Source organism: Anomaloglossus baeobatrachus, chromosome 8 (assembly GCF_048569485.1).
Source record: "Anomaloglossus baeobatrachus isolate aAnoBae1 chromosome 8, aAnoBae1.hap1, whole genome shotgun sequence".
NCBI lineage: Eukaryota > Metazoa > Chordata > Amphibia > Anura > Aromobatidae > Anomaloglossus > Anomaloglossus baeobatrachus.
The window spans coordinates 235,349,171-235,370,428 of NC_134360.1; the positions used below are offsets into that span (position 1 = coordinate 235,349,171).

Below are 21,258 nucleotides of genomic sequence, written 5' to 3' on the forward strand. Positions count from 1 at the left end.
TCACAATAGATCATTGGCAAAAAAGGTGACAAGAGTATTGGCAACTAATCTGGCCGCCATCCCCTTACTAACCATCAACACTAGAAGTAGCTGAGGGGTGAACTAACATCCTATGCACCGCGAATCCAGCCGGAGAACTAGCTATACTAAAGGAAAAAAGGATGAATAACTCTCTGCCTCAGAAATAGACCGCAAAGGTATAGCAAGCCCTCCACATTCAAAGACTGCGGTGATATAGGAAAACACAATACACAGATGGATGATAGGATTAGCAAAGGTGAGGCCCCACTGACTAAATAGGACAGGATAGGAAAGGGGCTGATGGTGGCCAGAGAAAAACCCTACAAAAATCCAAATACCTGAAAGTACAAAAAGTCCTCAGATCGCACGATCTGAACTCCGTCCTATACCAGGCGCTCTTGTCAAACCAATGAACAGAAAGCAGGTACCATTACAAATTCAAGAAGCAACAAACACATGGACTTATAGGAGCAATACTCCAAACATAGCTGCAGGGAGCTTCCCAGCTAAGCACAGAGAGGGAAGATTCCTGCAAGCAAAAAAACTGACAATAACCACAGTAAATGACAAACCCAGATAAGAACAAAAAGAACAAAACAACATAAGAAAGAACCAAGCACTTATCTGGGGTAGATGTGGTCTGGAGCAGGATGAGAAGGCTGGTAAACTGAAGAAAAAATGAGAACCGGCTCAACCTGCTAGCAGACCAAGGTTTAAATAGGCAGAGAGTTAGCAATGGAAACGCCCATTGCTCCAGCACACCTGGTCTCTGTCTAAACCATTCCTGGCCACAAGAGGGAGCCTCACAGCAGCTAAAGCATAACTGATATTCACAACACACCCTGTTGACATTTACAATGGTGTTACAGCAGTCTTTTTGATTGATATGCAGTTTTTTTACTGTCGGAGAACCCAGTCCCCCCCCCTATAGCCATGTTTATCCAATTTCCTATATAGCCAGGTCCCTTGCTTCCCATACACAAGCAGGTTTCAACCGCACATAGAGGTAACATTTAGTTAGAGACCCATACACACAAGCCGGTTTTAACCACATATAGAGGTAACATTTGGTTAGGGACCCCACAAATAAGAGATTACCGTGAAGTGGTAATCGGGCAGTAATGAATTGATCAATAAATTAGCTAAATATCTCTTTTTTTCAAACAATCCTCAGCAGTTATGCAATGTAACATTTAAATTTTTTCAATTTTTCATATGGCTAATTGTATTTTTCATTCCTTATGTATTATAAAGCAGTTATGCTTATTCATATTTCTCTGAATTAGTGTGCAACTTTCCCTTCATATGGATTGTGTATAGTTTGGCTAGCACCCTGTTCACATTTACAATGTTGTTCCAGCAGAGTATGAAGCTCATCCGAAACCGGCCTAAGACGTAGAATAGATGTAATTGGAACAGATAGGGGCGGACAACTCATTGGTGCAACCACAGGGGCGCAAGAAGTAAATGGCCCACATCTACCTACAAAGAAGATGCAATTGTGCATTATGATGAGTTATTGGACCGCAAAGCGCCCATATATTGTTCTACCATAGGGGCCTCTGTGTTCGCCAGTGGGAACGGATTATGATATGAAAATGAACCAAGGGGGCAAGTGCAACCACAAAACATCCTCCTAGGTCAGTGATGGCGAACCTATGGCACGCGTGCCAGACTGGGCACACAGAGCCGTTTGTGCTTGCACGCGCGCTGTCACCACACTGCGCCAGTTTGATCTGCTGGTGTGGTCGCGCCGGCAGCTCAAACTGGTGTTTAGCAGAGGAGACATTTCTCCTCGCTCTGACACGCCTCCTCTCCTGGGCTGCAGGCCTGTTGCCTAGGAGACGGAGGAGCGTCAGTAGGCGGCGCCGGTGTCTTGTGGCCGCGCGGGAACTGAAGTGACTGAGGACGCAGCAGTGGAGGAGTGGGGGCCAGAAGGTGAGTTTTTTTTTATTTTTAGCCTCTGTGCGGCTGTGCCAAGGTGTGGGGGGGACAGAGCCTGCACGGGGGAAACATGCAGCGCACGGGGGACACATGGGGAGCACGGGGGAAACATGCAGCGCACGGGGACAGAGCCAGCACGGGGGAAACATGCAGAGCACGGGGGAAACATGGGGAGCACGGGGGAAACATGGCTGCAAAGATGGAGAGAAACGTGCAAAGATGGGGGAAACATGGCTGCAAAGATGGGGGAAACATGGCTGCAAAGATGGGGGAAACATGGCTGCAAGGATGGGGGTAAACATGACTAAGCATGGCTGGAAACATGACTGCAAGGATGGGGGAAATCATGTCAGGATGGGGTACATTTAGCAGGAAGGGAAACATGCCAGGAAGGGGTACATTTACCAGTATGGGGGGTACATTTACCAGTATGGGGGATACATTTACCAGTATGGGGGATACATTTACCAGTAAGGGGGATACATTTACCAGAATGGGGGGAAACATGCCAGGATGGGGGTACATGAACATGCCAGGATGAGGAAAAATGCCAGGATGGGGAACATTTATCAGGAAGGGTGACATTTATCAGGATGGGGTACATTTACCAGGATAAGGGAACATGCCTGGATGAGGTACATTTACCAGGATGGGGTCATTTAACAGCATGGGGGAACATGCCAGGATGGGATACATTTACAATGATGGGGTTCATTTACCAGGATGGGGTACATTTACCAGGAATGGGGTACATTTACCAGGATGGTGCCATGATGTGGACAAATATACCAGAATGTAGGAAATATATATCAGGATGGGGGACATGTTTACCAGGAAGTGGCCAGGAAGGGGACAGAACTACACAATGAAGGGGGGGGAGCAACTCGTACGTCTTTATGGGATTTCAAGATGTTCAGACTTTGAAATGTAGATGTGGATTACAGGGTGACATCTGATTGCATTCCAGGCTAAAATCTCTGTCAAATATGCTGCAATTTATTTCCATAAAGATCAATCCAACTGCTGTGTCTGGAAAGGGCAGGGGCTCAGCTTCCATATGTGGTAAGCATGCATGAGCGTGATGCCCCTGCTGAAGAGAAGAGAAGACGGCAAAGGTAAGATTACAATCAATTACCGTGTTTCCCCGAAAGTAGGACCCCCCGAAAGTAAGGCAGGGTGGGGGTTTTCGGGGGGGTCCGCCAATGTAGGGCACCCCCCGATTGTAAGGCAGGGTAGCGGGGGGCCCGGGGAATGTAAGGCCGCCTATGGGTGGTGGTCGCGGCGTAATGTAAGGCCGCATATGGGTGGGGTCACTGGGGACAGTATGGCCGCATATGGGTAGGGTCCCTGGGGAAAGTACAGGAACTTACCGCTGCCGCTGTTCCCTCGCTCCATCCAGGCCTTCTCCAGTCTCGTGCCTCCCATGGTCCGCCTCCGGTGAATGGCCCCCGCAATCTCGCCTTCCTGCTCGATGCTGATTGGCCGATCAGCCTGTTCGTCACAGGCTCCCTGCTGGCCATCAGCTCGAGCTGTGATTGGCCAGTCAGCCGGCTCGCAGCTGATTGGCCAAATCAGCCGCGACGTCACCGCCTGCAGGCGGTTGGTCCAGCGTCCCCGGCATCCGAATCGTCAGCCCGGCACCGCAGAGGAGATCGAAACAGAAGGAAAGTAACGGTAAGTTCCGAAACTCTGTGTGTGTGTGTGTGTGTGTGCACGTGTGTGTGTACGGTATGTGTACGGTATGTGTACGGTATGTGTATGGGTGCCGTATGGGGCTGTATGTGTCAGTGTGTGTGTGTGTACGGTACCGGTACGATATGTGTGTGGGTGCCGTGTGGGGCCGTATGTGTCAGTGTGTGTGGTGGCAGAGTGGGGGGCAGAACCACTGTATGGGGAGGCTGCAGGGGGGAGGATGGGGTGGATGCCGGACTCTCAAACAATGGGGAGGCTGCAGGGGGGAGGATGGGGTGGATGCCGGACTCTCAAACAATGGGGAGGCTGCAGGGGGGAGGATGGGGTGCATGCCGGACTCTCAAACAATGGGGAGGCTGCAGGGGGGAGGATGGGGTGGATGCCGGACTCTCAAACAATGGGGAGGCTGCAGGGGGGAGGATGGGGTGGATGCCGGGTCATTTTTTTTTCCAATGTAAGGCCTCCCCCGAAAGTAAGGCAGGGTGGGACTTTTGGGGGTAAAATTAATGTAAGACAGGGCCTTACTTTCGGGGAAACACGGTATTTACATAATAGGATTGGTTGGCACTTCGGAAAAAAAATGGGTTTAGAACTACAGTTTGGGCACTCGGCCTGTAAAAGGTTCGCCATGACTGTCCTAGGTGTTAATGGAAGATGCAAAAAGCATCTATTTATATGTGAATGGGGGCTGGGACGATACAATTTGTCCTCCAAGGTAAAATACAATGTGTAATAGGAGAACGATCTCTTGACACATGCTTTGATACAGAGTAAAGCAACATATTGGTAGAGCGCGGCGGTGAGTCACTTTGGCAGAGGAACGTAAAGAAGTGAGCAGCAGCCGGCGCCAGGGTCATTAAAAAAGATTGAAGACATCTTTTTTTTCTCCTTCTCCATACACCAATGTACTTAATAATACACGCTGTGCCGCATCACCACTTAAACTTTAGGAAATGTGTCTGTACATTAACAGAAGTAATGCAGAGAGGAAGCAGATCGCGGAGAAGAGCTTTCAGCGTCTACAACTCCAGAGATAGAAGATACAGTGTAATACCTACAAGAAAGCCTGAAGATGCTCATAGTCATCATATAAACCCTGCAATTGTTCCCCAAAAATCCATGTGTCAATGCTGAACTTCCATATTGTTTTAATAAGCAATAGCTTAAAAGAAATAATAGAATCAGACTGGTAAACCCCAAATACAGGACGATCACCAAAGACAAAAGATTTACTTTAGCAATACGACTGTAAAATCTGCATCCTCATGTAGACAGGAATATATCTACTATAATACTGCTGATAAAAAACTTAATAGAAGTACTACAATGGTGAAAGTACAAGAATATAGCTCCTATAAAAATAATAATGTTCATTATGTACAAAGATATAACTACTATAATACTGCCCCTATATACAAGAATATAACTACTATAATACTGCCCCTATGTACAAGAATATAACTACTATAATACTGCCCCTATGTACAAGAATATAACTACTATAATACTGCCTCCTATGTACAAGAATATAACTACTATAATACTGCCCCTATGTACAAGAATACAACTACTATAATACTGCCCCCTATGTACAAGAATATAACTACTATAATACTGCTCCCTATGTACAAGAATATAACTACTATAATACTGCCCCTTTGTACAAGAATACAACTACTATAATACTGCCCCTATGTACAAGAATATAACTACTATAATACTGCCCCTATGTACAAGAGTATAACTACTATAATACTTCCCCTATGTACAAGAATATAACTACTATAATACAGCCCCCTATGTACAAAAATACAACTACTATAATACTGCCCCTATGTACAAGAGTATAACTACTATAATACTGCCCCTATATACAAGAATATAACTACTGTACTATAATACTGCTTCTATGTACAAGAATATAACTACTATAATACTGCTCCCTATATACAAGAATATAACTACTATAATACTGCCCCTATGTACAAGAATATAACTGCTATAATACTGCCCCTATGTACAAGAATATAACTACTATAATACTGCAACCTATGTACAAGAATATAACTACTATAATACAGCCCCCTATGTACAAGAATACAACTACTATAATACTGCCCCCTATGTACAAGAATATAACTACTATAATACTGCCCCTATGTACAAGAATATAACTACTATAATACTGCCCCCTATGCACAAGAATATAACTACTATAATACTGCCCCCTATGTACAAGAATATAACTACTATAATACTGCCCCTATGTACAAGAATATAACTACTATAATACTGCCCCCTATGTACAAGAATATAACTACTATAATACTGCTCCCTATGTACAAGAATATAACTACTATAATACTGCTCCCTATGTACAAGAATATAACTACTATAATACTGCCCCTATATACAAGAATATAACTACTGTACTATAATACTGCTTCTATATACAAGAATATAACTACTATAATACTGCCCCTATGTACAAGAATATAACTGCTGTAATACTGCCCCTATGTACAAGAATATAACTGCTATAATACTGCTCTTAGGTAGAAGAATATATAACTTCAATTTACATGATATCCTTTAGGTACAGTTGATGGTCATGTTTCACATAGCGTTGTGTTTGCTTCTTTGTACATTTTATAGGGTCTGGTATAAGACTTGTTGTGGAAGAAGCCAGGTGTTCAAATAACAGATTTTCTGAGCCAAAAACTAATTTAAGCTAAAATGAGATTTTCCTGGCCTCCGCGCTGGAGCTGCTGCAGCCGGGAATAGATGGCCATCGTCATTCAGGTGAGCCATTCTATTCATACAGAACAGAGCGATCTAGAGGTTAAGAATTTATCATATATTTACTACACATTATATATAACGCATCAATATCATTATTGTTTGTATTTTTATTTTTTTTTTTTACTTTTTTTGCTCCAAATTCTTCAAAATGTCACATATGATTCATGTATTTTGACCAAAATAAAACAAAAACACGCTGTTTATTTTTGTCTTTGACCCGTTTTGTGACATTCTAGCACAAAGTCACAAGTTTCGTTACATTTCTGAGAATTTGTGCAAAAATCCAGACGTATATAACATCACTCCGGGGTGGTGGTGGGAGCGAAGGGGGGTGCAAATGCAATAATGAATGGGGCCCAAAGTGTAATTATAGAACTTTTATATCCCAAGCCCTGTTCACCTCATGCCAACTACAACTCAAAAATATCTCCCGGATCCGTGCTTTCCTTAACCAAGAATTAGCAAAAACATTAGTGCATGCCCTCATCATCTCCCGCCTCGACTACTGCAACCTCCTGCTCTCTTGCCTCCCTTCCAACACTCTTGCACCCCTCCAATCCATCCTGAACTCTGCGGCCCGCCTAATCCATCTCTCCCCTCGCTATTCCCCAGCCTCGCCACTCTGCCAATCCCTTCACTGGCTTCCCATCGCCCAAAGACTCCAGTTCAAAACACTAACCATGACCTACAAAGCCCTCCACAACCTGTCTCCTCCTTATAGCTGTGACCTATTCTCCCGGTACCTACCTGCTCGCAACCTCAGATCCTCACAAGATCTCCTTCTCTACTCCCCTCTAATAGCCTCTTCCCACAATCGTGTACAAGATTTGTCCCGTACCTCCCCCACACTCTGGAATGCTCTACCCCAGCACATCAGACTCTCTCCTACCATGGAAAGCTTCAAGAGGAACCTGAAGACTCATCTCTTCCAACAAGCCTAAAATAACCCTCAGTCCAGTACACCATGGGTGGGATTCAGCCGGTTCGAGTGAACCAGTTGTTGAATTGGCAGCCGGTTCCTTGAACCGGAAAGAAACAGCTCTGGCGATCCGGTACTCTGTATTTCCTTGTGCCTCCATACACACCGCACTTCTGGGTTCAGTGGAGTCTGTCTGCTCCCTGAACTGGCATGCAGCGATGTGCTGACGCTGCAGAGGTCATGGCAGCGTGGTGAGGTTGCTCCTCCTGCTGCCGCCTGCCAGTGTCAGTGTTCCTGCAGAGTGCTGCGCAGAGGAGAACGGAAGACAGCGGAGAGGCCGCCGTTCCTCGGAGCAGGTAAGTGCTCAGTGAGCCGAAGATGCAGGGAGACAAGAATCTGCAGGGGACAGTAGGCCGCATAAAATGGGAACTATATGGGAAAGGAGCCATATGGGACAGAATATGTAGGGAAAAGGGAGCACATAGGATGGGATCTGCAGAGGAAATAGACCACATGGGATGGGATCTGCACAAGAAAAGAAGCCACATGTGATGAGATCTGTATGGTGAAGGTCGTCTGTTCCAATTTTAGCAGGGCTCCTTTAGTAATAATTTTTAAAATTGTAGAAAAACTGTTTAATACAAAATGACTGACAGTGACTGGAACAACTGATGCTGGACAGGAGGGTGCAGGTAGAGGAGGGGAAGAAGGGGGAAAAGATTTTACTTTATATTACTTTAATTTTTTGGTTGAGGAAAGTGCGTGAAAATGGAAGTGGCTAACAAAATGGGTGTGGTTACAGAATGGGTGTGGTTTTCAAATGGGCGGGTTTTGCAGAGAACCTGTCTAGATTTTGGCGGTTGGTGACTGTTCACATTAAGTCATCAGGCTTTGTCCACAGGCTATTTACTTCATGCAGCATTTGCTTGGACCTGTCCCACCCACAGCCATGACTCAGTCATGGGTACGGGATTGAAATAGACCAGGTGAGTGCTGCTAAGAGCAGTTCTACTATTCATATGTGAGGCCGTATGGCACATTTTATAAAAATATTTTAGTGTAGGACTGCCTCAATAGAGATTTGCCGTGACGTGGCGAGGCAGCTCAAGAAATTGCAATTTTTTGCCAAAAATCTCAAAATTTTTATAATAAGTACAGTTTGGAATTTTTAGTGCTGAAGTGCACATTTAGTGCTGGCTTTTTGTTTTTTCTTGGTTGTTAAAAATTTGAATCCCACCCCTGCAGTGCACCACTGCGCAACCAGCAATGTCCTCACCGACTGTACCTTCACCCATTGCCTGTAGACTGTGAGCCCTCACGACCAGGGTCCCCTCTCCTCCTCGCGAGCAGGGTCCCCTCTCCTCCTCGCGGGCAGGGTCCCCTCTCCTCCTCGCGGGCAGGGTCCCCTCTCCTCCTCGCGGGCAGGGTCCCCTCTCCTCCTCGCCGGCAGGGTCCCCTCTCCTCCTCGCCGGCAGGGTCCCCTCTCCTCCTCGCCGGCAGGGTCCCCTCTCCTCCTCGCCGGCAGGGTCCCCTCTCCTCCTCGCCGGCAGGGTCCCCTCTCCTCCTCGCCGGCAGGGTCCCCTCTCCTCCTCGCAGGCAGGGTCCCCTCTCCTCCTTGCAGGCAGGGCCCCTCTCCTCCTCGTGGGCAGCGAGCTCTCTCCGCCTTGTGGGCAGGGTCCCCTCTCCTCCTCGCAGGCAGGGCCCCTCTCCTCCTCGTGGGCAGCGAGCTCTCTCCTCCTCGTAGGCAGGGTCCCCTCTCCTCCTCGCAGGCCAGAGTCCTCTCTCCTCCTCGCAGGCAGAGTCCCCTCTCCTCCTCGCAGGCAGCGACCTCTCTCCGCCTCGCAGGCAGGGCCCCTCTCCTCCTCGTGGGCAGCGAGCTCTCTCCTCCTCGTAGGCAGGGTCCCCTCTCCTCCTCGCGGGCAGGGTCCCCTCTCCTCCTTGTGGGCAGGGTCCCCTCTCCTCCTGTAAACAGTCTATTTTGTATTGTTAATGATTGTTGTATTTGATTTTATATATACCCTTTTCACTTGTAAAGTGCAATGGAATAAATGGCGCTATAATAATAAATATTAATAATATACAGAGAGCAATCTTTACTCCTAGAGGTTTCTATTATGATTTTGGGGGCACACAGTACATCCCCCAGTCCACTGCGGATAGAGGGGAAATATATGGGTGGGATTAGTGGGACTGCAAAGCAAAATGATGGGTAGAGGTATCAGAACCACAATGGCGGCAGTGAGCTGAATTTTTAGTTTTAGTCTTAACTTCAGAAAATAAAGGAATGTCAGAGATGCATCTGCAAGTTCAGTCTTATAAGCGGAAAGCTGGAAAACCGGTTCCTCAAGCTAAATACTGAGGAGGACAAAAGAGCGCTCTGTGACCGCTGAGCTCCGGGCTCCGAGTGCCTCTAAATGAAATCCCAGGCTTGCTGATTCTAATCTCGCTCACCCTTTGGTTCAGAAGAAACAGCTAAGATGGTTCAGATAATCAAGACGTCTGGGCAAATGGAAATTCAGGTTACAAGTCTCCTTATTGTGAGATCAATCCTGTAAAACGTCTCTGGAAGTTACACTCGTAAAGGGAGAGCCGCGCTTCCTCAGCACTCACAAAGAGAGCCGCGCTTCCTCAGCACTCACAAAGAGAGCCGCGCTTCCTCAGCACTCACAAAGAGAGCCGCGCTTCCTCAGCACTCACAAAGAGAGCCGCGCTTCCTCAGCACTCACAAAGAGAGCCGCGCTTCCTCAGCACTCACAAAGAGAGCCGCGCTTACTCAGCACTCACAAAGAGAGCCGCGCTTACTCAGCACTCACAAAGAGAGCCGCGCTTATTCAGCACTCACAAAGAGAGCCGCGCTTACTCAGCACTCACAAAGAGAGCCGCGCTTCCTCAGCACTCACAAAGAGAGCCGCGCTTCCTCAGCACTCACAAAGAGAGCCGCGCTTCCTCAGCACTCACAAAGAGAGCCGCGCTTCCTCAGCACTCACAAAGAGAGCCGCGCTTCCTCAGCACTCACAAAGAGAGCCGCGCTTCCTCAGCACTCACAAAGAGAGCCGCGCTTCCTCAGCACTCACAAAGAGCCGCGCTTACTCAGCACTCACAAAGAGAGCCGCGCTTCCTCAGCACTCACAAAGAGAGCCGCGCTTACTTAGCACTCACAAAGAGCCGCGCTTCCTCAGCACTCACAAAGAGAGCCGCGCTTCCTCAGCACTCCCAAAGAGAGCCGCGCTTCCTCAGCACTCACAAAGAGAGCTGCGCTTACTCAGCACTCACAAAGAGCCGCGCTTACTCAGCACTCACAAAGAGCCGCGCGTCCTCAGCACTCAAAGAGAGCCGCGCTTCCTCAGCACTCACAAAGAGAGCCGCGCTTCCTCAGCACTCACAAAGAGAGCTGCGCTTACTCAGCACTCACAAAGAGCCGCGCTTACTCAGCACTCACAAAGAGCCGCGCGTCCTCAGCACTCAAAGAGAGCCGCGCGTCCTCAGCACTCACAAAGAGAGCCGCGCTTCCTCAGCACTCACAAAGAGAGCCGCGCTTCCTCAGCACTCACAAAGAGCCGCGCTTCCTCAGCACTCACAAAGAGAGCTGCGCTTACTCAGCACTCCCAAAGAGAGCCGCGCTTCCTCAGCACTAACAAAGAGAGCCGCGCTTCCTCAGCACTCACAAAGAGAGCCGCGCTTCCTCAGCACTCACAAAGAGAGCCGCGCTTCCTCAGCACTCACAAAGAGAGCCGCGCTTCCTCAGCACTCACAAAGAGAGCCGCGCTTCCTCAGCACTCACAAAGAGCCGCGCTTACTCAGCACTCACAAAGAGAGCCGCGCTTCCTCAGCACTCACAAAGAGAGCCGCGCTTACTCAGCACTCACAAAGAGAGCCGCGCTTACTCAGCACTCACAAAGAGCCGCGCTTACTCAGCACTCACAAAGAGAGCCGCGCTTCCTCAGCACTCACAAAGAGAGCTGCGCTTACTCAGCACTCACAAAGAACCGCGCTTACTCAGCACTCACAAAGAGCCGCGCGTCCTCAGCACTCAAAGAGAGCCGCGCGTCCTCAGCACTCACAAAGAGAGCCGCGCTTCCTCAGCACTCACAAAGAGAGCCGCGCTTCCTCAGCACTCACAAAGAGAGCCGCGCTTACTTAGCACTCACAAAGAGCCGCGCTTCCTCAGCACTCACAAAGAGAGCCGCGCTTCCTCAGCACTCCCAAAGAGAGCCGCGCTTCCTCAGCACTCACAAAGAGAGCTGCGCTTACTCAGCACTCACAAAGAGCCGCGCTTACTCAGCACTCACAAAGAGCCGCGCGTCCTCAGCACTCAAAGAGAGCCGCGCTTCCTCAGCACTCACAAAGAGAGCCGCGCTTCCTCAGCACTCACAAAGAGAGCTGCGCTTACTCAGCACTCACAAAGAGCCGCGCTTACTCAGCACTCACAAAGAGCCGCGCGTCCTCAGCACTCAAAGAGAGCCGCGCGTCCTCAGCACTCACAAAGAGAGCCGCGCTTCCTCAGCACTCACAAAGAGAGCCGCGCTTCCTCAGCACTCACAAAGAGCCGCGCTTCCTCAGCACTCACAAAGAGAGCTGCGCTTACTCAGCACTCCCAAAGAGAGCCGCGCTTCCTCAGCACTAACAAAGAGAGCCGCGCTTACTCAGCACTCACAAAGAGAGCCGCGCTTACTCAGCACTCACAAAGAGCCGCGCTTACTCAGCACTCACAAAGAGAGCCGCGCTTCCTCAGCACTCACAAAGAGAGCTGCGCTTACTCAGCACTCACAAAGAACCGCGCTTACTCAGCACTCACAAAGAGCCGCGCGTCCTCAGCACTCAAAGAGAGCCGCGCGTCCTCAGCACTCACAAAGAGAGCCGCGCTTCCTCAGCACTCACAAAGAGAGCCGCGCTTCCTCAGCACTCACAAAGAGAGCCGCGCTTCCTCAGCACTCACAGGACCGGGGCTTCACAAGGATCATCATGGTGGGATTTCAAAAATGGGATGCAAAAACTGGAAATAAAGCATCAATGATCAGGCGGCAAGTGTTTGTGCCTTTACTCCAAGCAACTTCCTAACTGCGAGTTTTTCATATGAACCCCCAAAAATGTAGATTACCATGTACCAGAGTATGAGATCTATACAGTATAATAACAGTAAATAAACTATGTCTTATCCCATGAATGTTGGTCAGTTTCTAATCTGTTCGAATCCTAAGTTACATTGCATTCTCTTTTGTGAGTACACCCTTCACATTTTTGTAAATATTTTATTATATTTTTTCATGGCACAACACTGAAGATCTGATACTTTGATACAATGTACAGTGTCAGTGCGCAGCTTGTATAACAGTGTAAATTTGGTGTCCTCTAAATATCTCAGCACACAGCCATTAATGTCTAAACCACTGGCAACAAAAGTGAGTACACCCCTAAGTGCAAATGGGTAAATTGTGCCCAAAGTGCAAATATTTTGTGCGGCCACCATTATTTTCTAGCACTGCCTTAAACTCTCTTTGGCCTGGGGGTTACTAGATCTTTACTGGAGCCGCTGGATCCTCTTCATCCTCCATGATGACATCACGGAGCTGGTGGATGTTAGAGACCTTGTGATCCTCCACCTTCCGTTTTAGGAGGCTCCACAGATGCTCCATAGGGTTTAAGTCTGGAGAAACTCGGCCGGTCCAGCAGCTTTACCTTCAGTTTCTTTACCAAAGCAGTGGTGGTCATAGAGGTGTTTGGGGTCATTAAGTTGAAATACGGAGGGATGGGATGATCATCTGATTCAGTATGTCACAGGACATGTTGGCATTCATGGTTCCCTCAATGATCTGTAGCCCCCACAGCTGGCAGCACTCATGCAGCCCCAAACCATGACCCTCCACCACCATGCCTGACTGTAGGCAGGACACACTTGTCTTTGTCTTTCTCACCTGGAGCCCCCACACACGCTGACACCATCTGAACAAAATAACGTTATATTGGTCTCATCAGACCACACGACGGTTTCAGTAATCCACATCCTTAGTCTGCTTGTCATCAGCAAACAGTTTGTGGCTTTCTTGTCCATCAAGTTTAGAAGACGCTTCCTTCTGGGATGACAATGTCATGCAGTGTGCGGCGTATGATCTGAGGACTGACTGGTGGACTTCCCCCCCCCAGCCCTGTAACCTCTGCAGCAATGCTGGCCGCACTCATACTTCTATTCTGGACAGATGACCTCTTGATATGACACTAAGCAGGTGCATTCAGATTCTTTAGTCGACCATGGCGAGCCCTGTTCTAAGTGGATACTGTCTTGTTATCCGCTGTATGGTCTTGGCCACCGTGCTGCAGCTCAGTTTTTGGGTGTTGGCAATATTCTTAAATCCTCGGCCATCGTTATGAAGAGTAACAATTCTTTACTGCAGATCCTCAGAGAATTCTTGGCCATGAGGAGCCATGCTGAGCCTCCAGTGACCAGTATGAGAGTGTAAGGGGTACTTCACACACAGCGAGATCGCTACTGAGATCGCTGCTGAGTCACGCTTTTTGTGACCTCATTAGCGATCTCGCTGTGTGTGACACTGAGCAGCGATCTGGCCCCTGCTGTGAGATCGCTGCACGTTACACACAGCCCTGGTTTGTTTTTTTTATGGTTGCTCTCCCGCTGATAAGCACAGATCGCTGTGTGTGACCGCGAGAGAGCAACAATCCTGAATGTGAAGGGAGCAGGAGCCGGCGTCTGACAGCCTGCGGTAAGCTGTAACCAAGGTAAACATCGGGTAACCAAGGTAGTTACCCAATATTTACCTTCGTTACCAGCCTCCGCAGCTCTCACGCTGCCAGTGCCGGCTCCTGCTCCCTGCACACGCTAAGTTAAGCGGTGTGCGCTGGTAACTAAGGTAAACATCGGGTAACCATACCCGATGTTTACCTTAGTTACCAGTGTCCGCAGCTTCCAGACACCGACTCCATGCAAGCGCAGGGTCGCTTGCACGTCGCTGCTGGCTGCGGGCTGGTCACTGGTGAGATCTGCCTGTTTGACAGCTCACCAGCGACCATGTAGCAGCGATCCTGACCAGGTAAGATCGCTGGTCGGATCGCTGCTGCATCGCTAAGTGTGAAGGTACCCTAAGAGATAACACCGAATGTGACCCCTTCCCATTCACACCTCAGACCTTGTAACACTAATGAGTCACATGACACCGGGAAGGGGAAAAAGGCTGAGGGCACAATTTGATCATTTTCATTTATGGGTGTACTCACTTTTGTTCCCAGTGGTTTAGACATTAATGGATGTGTGTGGAGTTGTTCAGAGGACACTGAATTTACACTGTTATACAAGCTGCGCACTGACACTGTACATTTTATTAAAGTGTTAGATCTTCAGTGATGTCCCAAGAAAAGATATAATAAAATATGTACAAAAATGTGAGGGATGTACTTACTTTTGTGATACTGTACATCCTGTAATATACTCCAGAGCTGTAGTCACTGTACATATATGTGGCTTGAAGTATTCGGACTCCGCCTTGCAGCATGGGTGTTGTGAGGCACCAGATCACCTGCCCGACTGGTGCACAGCGCCGCTGCTTCAAGGATTAAATAATTTAGGGACCCACTGAGAGGTTCGCCGTGACGTGGCAGCGGCTTCATACAGTCCAATCAGAATGTTACACTAAGGACCTCAAGTTCAGTTGTATAATTTTTGCCCAGCAGCTTTAGATCAACTTATGATTTTTGGATGTGTGGTCCATGTCTTGTTCTAGAGCTATGCTACACACATGTCCTGTACATCCTGTATTATACTGCAGAGCTGCACTCACTATTCTGCTGGAGCAGTCACTGTGTACATATAGTATGTTACTGATCCTGTACTGATCCTGAGTTACATCCTGTATTATACTCCAGAGCTGCAGTCACTATTCTGCTGGAGCAGTCACTGTGTACATATAGTATGTTACTGATCCTGTACTGATCCTGAGTTACATCCTGTATTATACTCCAGAGCTGCACTCACTATTCTGCTGGAGCAGTCACTGTGTACATATAGTATGTTACTGATCCTGTACTGATCCTGAGTTACATCCTGTATTATACTCCAGAGCTGCAGTCACTATTCTGCTGGAGAAGTCACTGTGTACATACATTACATTACTTATCCTGTACTGATCCTGAGTTACATCCTGTATTATACTCCAGAGCTGCACTCACTATTCTGCTGATGCAGTCACTATGTACATACATTACATTACTTATCCTGTACTGATCCTGAGTTACCTCCTGTATTATACTCCAGAGCTGCACTCACTATTCTGCTGGAGCAGTCACTGTGTACATAAATTACATTAGTTATCCTGTACTGATCCTGAGTTACCTCCGGTATTATACTCCAGAGCTGCACTCACTATTCTGCTGGAGCAGTCACTGTGTGCATACATTACATTACTTATCCTGTACTAATCCTGAGTTACATCCTGTATTATACCGCAGAGCTGCACTCACTATTCTGCTGGTGCAGTCACTGTGTACATACATTACATTACTTATCCTGTACTAATCCTGAGTTACATCCTGTATTATACCGCAGAGCTGCACTCACTATTCTGCTGGTGCAGTCACTGTGTACATACATTACTGATCCTGTACTAATCCTGAGTTACCTCCTGTATTATACTCCAGAGCTGCACTCACTATTCCGCTGGTGCAGTCACTGTGTACATACATTACATTACTTATCCTGTACTAATCCTGAGTCATATCCAGTATTATACTCCAGAGCTGCACTCACTATTCTACAGCCTTTACAGTTAAACTGTTACAGCATTCACTGCTTGTTTAGTGTCTGCATAAATCCCATAATGACTTCCATTGTGGGATTTATAAAATTAACTATAGAAATCTGACATCGGCTTAGCTGTATCTGAGGTGTCTGAAAAGTTTGCTGTTTTAATAACTAATAGCAAAATTTCAATTGCAGCTCCGGAGTACAGATGATCTATAACAGATAAATAATAATAATAATAATAATAACTTCACACTGTTTCTATGGCTTGTCTAATTATTAACAGTTAGGCCCCCCATACACAATAGATAGGTATTGGATAAACAATAGTTTGGCTGATCCATCACCTGGCGCCCCTATACACAGGAGCAGCGTTCGGCTCTGGGGGCGGCTTATCTTATCGTCAGGGGAAGCACTAGTAAGCCCCAAACTCACTAAACTGATGATATCGGAGAGTTCTCCTCAGTCTCGTGTATTTGGGAATTGTAGCGGCACCACCTCGACCATCAATTATCTCCAATAGATGTGTCACATAGTTACATAGGTTGAAAAAAGCCCCCGCTCCATCTAGTTCCCCCTTCTTCCTCCAGTTCTACATTGTCACTAAGTCATTTATAACCCACAATGTTGTGTAGTGAGGAAATCCTCCAGCCCTGATATAAAAGCTGTTATAGTATCTGCCATTACTACCTCTTGTGGTCGGCATTCCACAGTCTGACTGCTCTAACTGTAAAGAACCCTTTCCTATTTAGCTGCCGGAATCAGCACAGTGCCCCCTACAGGGACAATATAGCACTGCATGCTGAGTGGCTGACCATACACAATCCGCCAGAGATACGGTTTGCTGATGAGTCCAAATCCAAAAGAGGATGAGCTAAAGTGCGGGCGCTCTTCATCTGTGCATGGTATAGGATGGCGGCACGGTGGCTCAGTGGTTAGCACTGCAGTCTTGTGGTGGCTCAGTGGTTAGCACCGCAGCCTTGTAGTGGCTCAGTGGTTAGCACTGCAGTCTTGTGGTGGCTCAGTGGTTAGCACTGCAGTCTTGTGGTGGCTCAGTGGTTAGCACTGCAGTCTTGCAGCGCTAGGGTCCTGGGTTCAAATCCCACCAAGGACACCATCTGCAAGGAGTTTGTATGTTCTCCCCGTGTTTGCGTGGGTTTCCTCCGGGTTCTCCGGTTTCCTCCCACACTCCAAAGACATACAGATAGGGAATCTAGATTATGTGCCCCAATGGGGACAGTGTTCCTGATGTATGTTAATGGGGACAGTGTTCCTGATGTATGTAAATAGGGACAGTGTTCCTGATGTATGTAAATGGGGACAATGGGGACAGTGTTCCTGATGTATGTAAAGCGCTGCGGACTATGTTGGTGCTATATAAAAATAAAGATTTGATTTATTTATAGGATACAAAGTATCACGTTTGTAATTGCACATTATGAAGAATAGCTAAATTCCAGAAAACTGCTGAAAGAACGGAGCTGTTCCCTAGAAAGCGCTGCTTTAGGACCATTTACACCTCTGATGGGTTCATTTACTGTTGCTGCGCTGCAGGCAGTCTACTGGTAGCAGCGGTTTTCGCTGCAGAGCAGACGACGTCCCACGCAGACACGACTGAAGAAAACTTGTGTAAACTTCCCCAGGTATCACATCTGCAAGAAGGATTAGCTGCTCCGAGCCCTGAAGTGGCGCCTTCGGCCCATAGTGGGCGCTGTCGGTCTACTTTTCATGGGTGTGGCCCCGATGCCGTTACAGGCATATTTGGAATCTGCCCCCCGAATGTTAGAGGCGAGATATTTGCAGAATAAACAGCCTTCTGCTTTATAACTCACAGGGGAGAAGAATATTAGAAATTAGCATGCGAGCGACCGGGGGCTTCATCCGAGGCTGAGCATTCTGTGAGACGGAGGCGCAGCTCCACACAGCGCCGCACACTGTTACATGGAGGCTGCAAACGGCTCGACACCAAATCTCACATGAAAAAAACATGACTTTCCCCTGCTCGACGGTGACATTGATGAGCTGAAAGCGACGTCTCCGTGTCACTGAAGGCATCTAGGGGACGAGACGCTGCACTGTACCGCACAGCTGACAACACACACCGCCAGGCCAGAAACTTACACAACGGGGCACCGCAAGCTGCAACAAGACTCTTAAAGGGACACATCACCTTAGAGATCCTCTCCTTCAGGGCAAGACATCATCAGCCACGTCCTAATATTATATAACTTGTGGCTAAATCATTTCTTTTGCAGTTTTGAAATTTAAAAAGTGGATGATGCTTTACACTGCAGGTCACTTGACTCTACAATCAAATTGTTCATATACGTTAGGACATAATATTTATAAATACATGATTAGGAATAATCTATGGCAGGGGGACAGAAGAGGCTCCTGGTGAAGGGCACTCAGCAGTCCAACAGTTCATCATAATGCACCAATTTAATGTGTCTGTTACACAAAGGGCTTGATGTTTTGGAGGTGGATGTGGCCCCCTGAAATCCTGCACCCCTGTGCGGCTATACAGGATGCAGCAATGGTATACCCTGAATTTATGTCCACAGTCATTCCACATGCAGAATAGTGAATGCAGCTCTGGGGATACAAGATGTAACAAACTCACGACAGTAATGTATGTACCAAGTGACTCCACCAGCAGAATAGTGAGTTCAGCTCTGGAGTGTAATACAGGATATAACTCAGGATCAGTACAGAATAAGTAATGTAATGTATGTACACAGTGACTCCACCAGCAGAATAGTGAGTGCAGCTCTGGAGTATAATACAGGAGGTAACTCAGGATCAGTACAGGATAAGTAATGTAATGTATGTACACAGTGACTCCACCAGCAGAATAGTGAGTTCACCTCTGGAGTGTAATACAGGATGCAACTCAGGATCAGTACAGAATAAGTAATGTAATGTATGTACACAGTGACTCCACCAGCAGAATAGTGAGTGCAGCTCTGGAGTGTAATACAGGATGTAACTCAGGATAAGTAATGTAATGTATGTGCACAGTGACTGCACCAGCAGAATAGTGAGTGCAGCTCTGGAGTATAATACAGGAGGTAACTCAGGATCAGTACAGGATAAGGAATATAATGTATGTACACAGTGACTGCACCAACAGAATAGTGAGTGCAGCTCTGGAGTATAATACAGGATGTAACTCAGGATCAGTACAGGATAAGTAATGTAATGTATGTACACAGTGACTGCACCAGCAGAATAGTGACTGCAGCTCTGGAGTATAATACAGGCTGTACCTCAGGATCAGTACAGGATAAGTAATGTAATGTATGTACACAGTGACTGCACCAGCCGAATAGTGAGTGCAGCTCTGGAGTATAATACAGGATATAACTCGGGATCAGTAATGTAATGTATGTACACAGTGACTGCACCAGCAGAATAGTGAGTGCAGCTCTGGGGTATAATACAGGATGTAACTCAGGATCAGTACAGGATCAGTAATATAATGTATGTACACAGTGACTGCACCAGCAGAATAGTGAATGCAGCTCTGGAGTGTAATACAGGATGTAACTCAGGATCAGTACAGGATCAGTAATATAATGTATGTACACAGTGACTGCACCAGCAGAATAGTGAGTGCAGCTCTGGAGTATAATACAGGATGTAACTCAGGATCAGTACAGGATAAGTAATATAATGTATGTACACAGTGACTGCACCAGCAGAATAGTGAGTGCAGCTCTGGAGTATAATACAGGATGTAACTCGGGATCAGTACAGGATCAGTAATGTAATGTATGTACACAGTGACTGCACCAGCAGTATAGTGAGTGCAGCTCTGGAGTATAATACAGGATGTAACTCAGGATCAGTACAGGATCAGTAATGTAATGTATGTACACAGTGACTGCACCAGCAGTATAGTGAGTGCAGCTCTGGAGTATAATACAGGATGTAACTCAGGATCAGTACAGGATCAGTAATGTAATGTATGTACACAGTGACTGCACCAGCAAAATAGTGAGTGCAGCTCTGGAGTATAATACAGGATGTAACTCAGGATCAGTAATATAATGCATGTACATAGTACTGCACAGCTGCACTCACTATTCTGCTGGTGGAGTGAAAGAATGTAACTAAGTGAATTGTGTCAAATTCCACAAGCAGGGGATAATAATGCTGCCTGAGCAGGCAATAGGCACTCTAGGTTTTATACTTCAGTTGTTAGACTGCTTTTTATTAGAAAACTGAGACAATATATTATTATTTAAGAAGTAAGAATTCTTTTCTTATATTTCCCGTTGTGACCCCAGATAAAGTATGACGTATGCATGGACTCACCATTCTCCGGCTGGTCCTTGATGTCAGCCTCGCTGGGCTGGCTGGGACTCTCTGACTGACTTGAATCTGGTAACAGAAAATAATCACCTTTTATAATCTGTTTCTGAGTAAAAAATACACAAAATATATGATTCAGGAACATAGAAAAAAGTTAAATTAGTGTCCACAAAAAAATGTGATCAAATATACAGTATTATCAGTCTCTCTGCTCCTGTGACCCTATGATAACTCTTCCGGTTGTGCACTCATGTCTCACTGCTACAAACATTGTGAGAATCCACATATTTGTAAACACCAATATCAACACACAGACACATGGCTGTCACAAGGGAATTGTCCCTATGAGATGAAAGAAGTGAAGTGATGCTATATGGAACCGATTTACAAAGGCTCATACAACCACACAAGTGTTGTTGGTGGTCTGTAACCATGGAGATGCATTGCTTTGCACAGGAGCTGGATACGCAAAACGGCGAGAGATTTTTAATCAAGCTTATTTGCATGCTGCCTTCATTTTGTAAGAGGCGGCTATAAAACCTCGGCGGAGTCTGTACGCCCACTGGTTCAGTCAATTCCATCACGTGAAGTCATTTATTTTATGAAGGCCGAATGAAAGATACTGATTATTTTCTCTTTAATTAAACAAACCGCCCCCTCCACTTGTCAGAAGTAAAATATCGCCCTCTAGGAAAAAATAAAAAAACAAACTTGTTTCCACCTCGTAGAGATGAACGAGATGATGAAGGGGCCGTCTGGATTTCATAGTCCCACTGAGCACTAATGTGTAAAACAGTGCGAGCTGTCAATCATCCGG

At 46.9% G+C, this 21,258-nt stretch overlaps 1 protein-coding gene across 17 annotated transcripts in view; it reads right to left on the reverse strand.

Annotated features, from left to right (window-relative positions):
• Positions 1-21,258, reverse strand: part of NFIA (nuclear factor I A) — a 413,057-nt gene that overhangs the window by 181,754 nt on the left and 210,045 nt on the right. For all 17 annotated transcript variants that reach the window (XM_075320390.1, XM_075320398.1, XM_075320397.1 and 14 more), the window contains exon 3: positions 20,445-20,510. In XM_075320390.1, the coding sequence (XP_075176505.1) occupies positions 20,445-20,510 (66 nt within the window). The remainder of the gene's footprint in view (positions 1-20,444; positions 20,511-21,258) is intronic.